The sequence below is a fragment of the Daucus carota genome, chromosome 6 (genome assembly GCF_001625215.2).
Source record: "Daucus carota subsp. sativus chromosome 6, DH1 v3.0, whole genome shotgun sequence".
In the NCBI taxonomy this organism is placed as follows: Eukaryota; Viridiplantae; Streptophyta; class Magnoliopsida; order Apiales; family Apiaceae; genus Daucus; species Daucus carota.
In genome coordinates this window covers 29,260,024-29,267,726 of record NC_030386.2, presented here as the reverse complement: position 1 = coordinate 29,267,726, position 7,703 = coordinate 29,260,024, and the positions used below count along the sequence as shown (strand labels likewise).

The 7,703-nt window shown below is 36.5% G+C and overlaps 2 protein-coding genes across 2 annotated transcripts; both read right to left on the bottom strand.

Annotated features, from left to right (window-relative positions):
- Positions 1–1,432: 1,432 nt before the first annotated feature.
- Positions 1,433–2,338, bottom strand: LOC108226214 (uncharacterized). The gene has a single exon (XM_017401160.1). The coding sequence runs from the start codon at positions 2,336–2,338 to the stop codon at positions 1,433–1,435; it is 906 nt and encodes a 301-aa protein (XP_017256649.1).
- Positions 2,339–3,987: 1,649 nt separating this feature from the next.
- LOC108226213 (isocitrate lyase) lies at positions 3,988–6,041 on the bottom strand. Its single transcript, XM_017401159.1, has 3 exons — positions 6,030–6,041; positions 4,315–5,917; positions 3,988–4,211 (listed from the first exon to the last, which is right to left on the bottom strand). Exons 1-3 carry the CDS (start codon positions 6,039–6,041, stop codon positions 4,117–4,119), a joined length of 1,710 nt encoding a protein of 569 aa, XP_017256648.1. The 3' UTR covers positions 3,988–4,116.
- Positions 6,042–7,703: the final 1,662 nt, after the last annotated feature.

The window sequence follows — 7,703 nt, the reverse complement described above, 5'->3', positions numbered from 1 at the left end:
TTCTAACTGAACCAAGCCTTTTTAATTATCATCAGCCTGATGAATACATCATTTGCTTCTCAAGATCCTGAAGAGAGTGGATGGACTTCTTACTTTGATGATTTTTTCTCCAACCAGAAACAGGAACACGACTCGAGCTATTCGAATAATAAAACCATTTTGGTTCCTGATGCTGCTTCTTTTGTGAATGACGATGAAAAATTCTATAAAACAGGTCAGCTACTTCCATCTGCGTCTAACATGCCAAAATTCTCTAAAAAACTCGACGTGAAGAAACCATCAACCAAAAAAGAGCTTTTGTACGATGATTCTTTGGATGACACGGCTAGTTCTCCTGTCAACAGCATCGTGCAGGTAATTACGCATACGTTGCCCACATATTTTCCAGCAGCAAGTTTAATCACTTAGTATCCAAAGCAATAAACGTTTTTCATGTTAAGGGATGCAACTCAAGTGCTGAAAAATCAGAATATTTTCAACTTATAGAACAAGGGTTTTCTACTCCTTATCTCCTAATATCATATATCAAATTGCATATGCATATAGGAAGCAGACACTATCCCTCAGCTTCCTCGAGACCAGGGATCAGAGAAAAGAGCTCTGGAATCGTTACTGAAGGAGCGAAAAATGATGGTACGAACTTAAGGAATCGTCATGCACATGCACTAGCACTACTTCTTTTCAGTGACATGTAAATTCACTATATATCTTGTTTACAGGTTTAGCTACAAGTCATTTGTGATAGTATATCTGATATACAGTCCACGGTTATGTAGTTACTATTTAATTTGTCTGCAGAACTTCTTCATCTGTGTATAACTTTCTTGTAACTGAGTCTGCGTGTTTGATTACACTAGCTGCTTAAAAGGCTGACTATATACTTGTGCATGATCTTAGATGCTGATTAGTTTTGAATTGAGATTTGAGGAACCCGGGGACGAATACTGAGCTGGATGTCTGGATTGAATTGGATCAACTGAAAATATTAGGACTAACATCAGCACAGATTATTTTTAGTTCTATAGTATAATTTACTTCATTTCTTTCTGAACTGCAGAATAATAACTTAATTTCAAATAAAACAAGCGATATAACCTGATCCTGGTTTTGAACTTCACTTGATAATTATTTCCTGCAACTGACAGAAACTTGATGCTTAGATCCATTAATTAAGAATCCTATAAAACATATGGGTGCCTGATGGCGTTTGAACAAAGTTTTGAAAGTTACACATCCTAGTAAACTTTGAAAATTTTTAATTTTTAGAGCATGCGTGACTCATACAATGTACAATGAAATTCTATGAGCACTGATCCATCAGCATTTGCCAATGGGCCGATGGCCATTTTCGTTTAATACAATGGAAGAGTAATGCAAACATTGATGCCGCTCTAACCATCAAGATGCTGCTGCAGCCTGCAAGCATTGGGTCTTATTCAATTTTCCATGCATAAAGAAGAAAGCAATAGTGTGGGGCTCTGGAGTAGCCCAGAGTAGAGTAATACTTGCTATCAGCACTGCAATCACTCCCATTTCCGATACTGTGGGCACTACATTTATCATCGTCATAATTTTGATCGACTGTCTCGGGCTTAAATATGAAGAATCCATAATGAGATCCAGGGTCACAAAATAACCAGGCATGCACGTCCCAGTAAACTTGAATCGGCTGCTGATTGATCAAGACCGTCTCATTTCCCCTGAATTTCCACTGCAAATTCTTAACATTGACATGCACAATCCCATCTATACTAATCCACATTTCTGGATTTCTAGGTCCGGAAGTTGAACTCTCCACAATAATATCATGCTCTCTGTTCTTGTGGTCCAATTTTGCTCGAGTTAAAAAGCTTTTCTTCCCATACACATGTTCCTTCTTGTAAACCAGAATTGCATCGATCAGGGCAGGTCTTGCTTTTATTCTCTTGTAAGCTTTGTCACCATAATCCCCCAGCAGTAACACCACCTCTTCATCAGAAACTAGAGCAACATAATAATCTGAACATGGCTCAGGACTTGCTGTGAATTTTGCAGACCTTAGATCCCAGTAGGCCTCTAGTTGAATTTCATCAACTACGAAGCTCTTGTAGCCTCTTCTGGCCCAAAAATGCCAAGGCTTAATGTCAATTTTGCACGCTTGGTGACGCTTACTTTCCACACTATCAACACAAATATTCAGAGAATTGCTCATCAGGTTCTTGTTCCATAAAATGCTAACATTTCTCCAACATCCCCCTATCTGTGCTTGATACCCACATATTACAATATTCTGCCCGTTTCTGTTTGGTGCAGGCTCAATTTGCGATGCTTCGCTTCTCTGGCTATTTCTATAGGCCATTGGAAAGATTATATTCTCTTGGCAAAATACATGAGGGAGATTGAAACCAGAGATGTTGAGATCATTGATGATTAAAACAATGCAACCAGTTGCATATAGTAATTTTTTTTTCATGCATCACACATTCTCATGGTGCATCATGTTGTAACTTGAAACTAATATTTAAGATGGCATTGAGAAATACATGAACAAGATGTTAGATAACCATTACCTTAAAGCAAAACCCAATATTCATGTCACAGACAGATAAGTATCCTAATTATCCGATAATTGCAGATGATCACAGGAGAATCCGGCAGGGTTTGGCATGAAACCAGATTATAGCCGGAAAGCTGAATATTCGGCCAAGGACATAGAAGTTCGATGCCAGATTTTGTTTTCTGTATAAAAATTCTAAGGTCCGAGGCTCTGGGAGGAGGTTCTCTAAATATGAGTGCCTTAAATTAGACTTCTCTTGAAGGTTACTATTTGTTATTTAAATTTTAACCATTATCAGATGAGGGTCTGGTGTAACTTTTTGTTATAGCCGAACGGGTTGTTTGGCTGGGCTTTTTAGTCTGGCTTCTGGATTTATAAATTAAAAACACTTATTCGTACATGTTTATGTAAAAAGTCAAGAACTTATAAAAAGTTGGGAATACTAGTTACATGATTTCTACTTATTTCCCAAACACTTTAATCACTTATATGTTTTAAGTTGTTTCTAACTTATATTTCACTTTTTTATTTTTAAGTAAGAAACACTTAAGCTCACCGGCAGCATAGTCTGTAAGTCCTGTTGCATAAGAAGTCTCCGATTTGGTAAAAAAAAAATTGACACCATGAAGGGGCGGAAATTGATTGACAGAATTTAGAGATCTGCTAAGATCATATATGAAGAACAAAAAAATAGGACAAATAAAATATATTAAAAAAGACTTATAATGGATGGGCACAAAAAACATATTATGTAAGGAATACATCATCATAAAACTTCATTTTTCACTAACAAATTTTTTTTCAAGATTAGAATCACTATAATTTTCTTTCAACCCATATAAACTATTATCAAATAATAGTTTATATCTATAATTATATTTTGATTAGAAGACATAATAAGATAATACATATATTAGAATTTTCTGTAGATATTATTATCTTTATTAGTGTATTATTTTTATAAAAATAAATATTTATTTCTGTTATGGATAAAAACAAGTCGTGAACTTTGTGCTTTAATAGCTGCTGTTTCGGGACTTGGACCTTGAGGTTTGACAATTCAAGTGCATCAAAGTGGATGTGCACTAAGTTTTTATTAAGTCTGATTAATTAATCATGAAAAAATTTAATAAATCATAAATTGATAAGTGAGTTTCTTCCCTTTTGGAGCTTCATTGCGCTTTTAACCCATATCAATTTCCACCTTGAACTCCCTCCGACAAGACCAGAAGCATGAACCCGTAATAAAGCATGAAAATTATTCGTACAACATGAACACGGACAAACTAAACAAATTAAATATACAGAAAGCTCTTATGCAAATATAAAATTAAACACAAAGAGACACCCCGTCCCTACGAGTAGGAAAAAGGAACCTCAATTTATTTTACAACATAATAACATGAGCTAATAGAGGTCCAAGCAGAAATCCGCCCCTACTAGTAGGAGAGAAACCTCAATTTATTTTACAACATAATAGCATGAGCTAATAGAAGTCCAAACGGAAACATACTAACATTATTAAGTTTACATGAACAAACGAAAATACTCAAGGCTCTCTGTATTAGACTCCAACAGTTTTACATTCTTGACTTGGCAATCACCACATTGTCGTCACGCATACTGGTACCTCCTGCCCTTGCCCACGTCTCCTTAAATTGTTCCTCAGTTACACCTACGATTTCAAAGTCATTTTTTATATTGCATTAGTATATAGAATTAGATATCAAATATTGATGTCGTTATTACTATTAAATTTAAAAAATGTTATTTGTTACCTTTACCCATAGCAGCAGTAGAGGTAATGCCTCCTTGAACAGTCTTAAGGACCTTGTCATAGTAATTAGCACCGGACCATTTTTGATGAGCTAGTGTGTCGACATCATTGTTCCTTTCCTCCCTCTGTATCTTTTCCACATATGCCAACATTCCCCTTCTAGCGAAATCCTTGGCAAATGTATCCACAATCAGTGCATCAGCATGGAAACCAGCAAGCGTTATGAACTGCCAACAATAGCCTAGCTTGGCAATCTTAGGAATGAAGTCCTTCATTTGTTCATCGGTCATCCCTGATGCATCCCAGTTGAATGAAGGAGACAAATTATAAGCCAACATAGTCTCAGGCCTCATAGTTTTCATCCCTTCGGCAAACTTGGTGCATTCAGCTAGATTAGGACTAGATGTCTCCATCCAAATTAGATCGGCATGAGGTGAAAAAGCCCAACCACGCACAATTGCAGCCATCACAGAACCCTGAAATCTATAGAACCCTTCTCTAGTCCTTGGCAAGTCCCAGTCCCAGAAAAGATCGGTAAGCCCCAATCTTTTAGCAATCTCTCGGCCTTGCTCGTTTGAAATGCACTTCTCGAAACTTGAGTAGTTCATCCATTCATTCAACATCCTATTTTGCTCAGCCTCTTCAACATTTAAGTTCTTGATTGCATCCGTAACACAATCTGAAAAGGTCTTTAATTGTGCCGTTGACAACCAGTTATCCTCAATTGCTTGAAGCTCTGATCCACTTTTTCCAGCTGTCATGGCTTCTTCTAGTATAGTGGCCAAACCTTTCCCCCTGAGATTGGGATTAGTAACACCCAGTATGAACTGATGATCTCTGGTGTCAATATTGGACTGGATCAATGTCGCTGCAACAGCATCAGTCCTAGCCACCAAGACTGTTTCGGTCCCCATCACATCAAATTGCAGCCTTGCAGCCACAAGCCTATTGATGTGTTCACTTACAGCAACGAGCACTTTTCCAGCCATGTGGCCACACTTCTTGGTGACGGATGACTGGTCCTCAATGTGAACACCTGCAGCGCCACGCTCCACAAAGAGCTTGCAAAGTTTGACAGTCGCAGTTGCACCACCAAAGCCAGTATCACCATCAGCAATAATGGGCTTCAAGTAATCAATGAACGGAGTTCTCGCCCTTTCTTCACGTGACATGTTCATCCGAGCCTCTCTTTGTTTTCGGTCATGATATTGTTGAGCAAAGAAGAGGTGCTCAACTTTGTTTGGGACTGTATCATAAGGATAATCAGCAAGGTCAGGTCCAGGCTCATTGGTGGATGTGTGAGTAGAGGAGCATTGCCACCCAGACACGTAAATGGTGTCCAAATGCTTAGCCATCATAGTGACCTGAACAGGGTCAAGTGCTCCAAAGGTTCTAGAAGACGTGCCATTGGCTTGATGAGTCTTGAGAGTCCTCCACAACTTCTTAGCAAGCTCATTTGAGGCATAGGCTTGCTTGAGGTTGCCCCGTAAAGAAACGATGTCTTTAGCAGAATAATGACGACGTGTTAGCTTAAACCTCTCTGAGGCCCACCATGATTCCACCTCCGACACTTCTGCTTCAAACCTTCTTTCTTCCTCCCCAATCTATTCACAAGAAAAAATACACTTAAAACCCTTGGAATGTGTTAATTATGCAAAGATGCAACAAAAATGTGGATGAACTAAAAAAAATGAAGCTAAGCTATAAAGATGTTACCATTGAAGCCATGACTAGAATGTTACACGTATACAAACTTATTTTTAAATGTGAGAAAAGTTGGATGATCACAACTGCATGGAATGACCAGTATTTATACTAGATTTTGTGATCAAGACTTTGGTCATTGCATTAGGATATGGATGATTTGAATCATAAGGTTCCAAAATAAATAGAAGGACGTGCATGATTTGAGTCATAGGATTTCAAAACATAAGAGAACGTGGATGATATGAATCACAAGATTCCAAAACATAAGAAATTTCCTTTCAACTTCTCATTTCTTATAAAGTTAATATATGATCAAATGAATGACGGGATGTGCAATTTCTCTATGCCATTACATTTATCTCCACAAACATAAGTAGATATGTATGATTTGAATAACAAAATTCCAAAACATAAGAAATTTCCTTTCAACTTCTCATATCTTATTAAGTTGCGATATGATCAAATGAATGACAACATATGCCGTTTCTCTATACAATTACACTTATCTCATTTTTTTTTTAGAAATTCACTTCACCTAAGATTTATATTATTGAAATATTGAAAACAACATTATACAATATCATGTTGATGTTGGGCCTGAATTTGATTGTTAAGGTGATGTAGTTGGAACCCCGGCGAGGCAAATGTGAATTTTTTTTATATATATATTTGACCGTGATTCAAAGGTGGATTATGGTTGCTAACAAAAACCCAAAGTGCAGTTTAAGTTTGTAATTGGCCCCCAAGCCTTTGATTATGAGTATTACTAAATAAATACTGATAAAAATAATCAGGCTAGATGATAATAATTGCATAATACAAATACATACTCGTAATATGCTGTAGATTAAATATTGTAAGAAAATCAAGATCTAAATCATATCCACTGAAAAAAATAATATATTATTTATCAATAATCAATGAGTAGAGAAAGAAGGAAAATAAGATCATTCAACGAATATGTATATGCTATGAAAATCTATCAAAACAGAATAGATAAAACTAATTTCATATACCAATTATAAAGATACGATAAACTATTACAATACAAAACGAGTATCACATATTGTGTCAATGATAAAGCGAAAATATATTTGCAACTGCATCTATATGATGGACAACAGTATTTGATCCATACAAGAAGTTACCAGATTATGTTGCAAATCCGAAAGTAGTGATTACTATAGATAAGATGCTTGTCGAGAACAAAAGAGTTCATGATGGCGAGGCACCACAACAGTGTTGTTGATAATATTAGCGGTGATACTATGTTGGTGTTTAACAACGAGAAAGCGAAAGTTACAAGAATAGATGTAGAGATAACACGATTAATAGAATCGACGCAAAAAAGAAGAGAGTAATTGAAGAAAACTGAGACTACGCACAAGAAAAATGAAAAGAGTAAATGGATAGACGAGAATCAGAGTAATCTTCGATATATAAATGATAAAAATAACAATTTACGAGAAGGATAACTACGACCGGTAGAAATAGGATAAACACGACCTCAATATGTATAATGACTAAATTCCTCAAAAAAAATGTATAATGACTAAAAAAATTCTTACACGTGCCGATTTATTTTCTTTATTTCTTTTTTTAACATAGGAACCCGCAGCCGCTACCCTTCGGATGCGCCCTGGGTAAACCAACGAGTTCATGTAATAGCCTGCAAACCGGAGT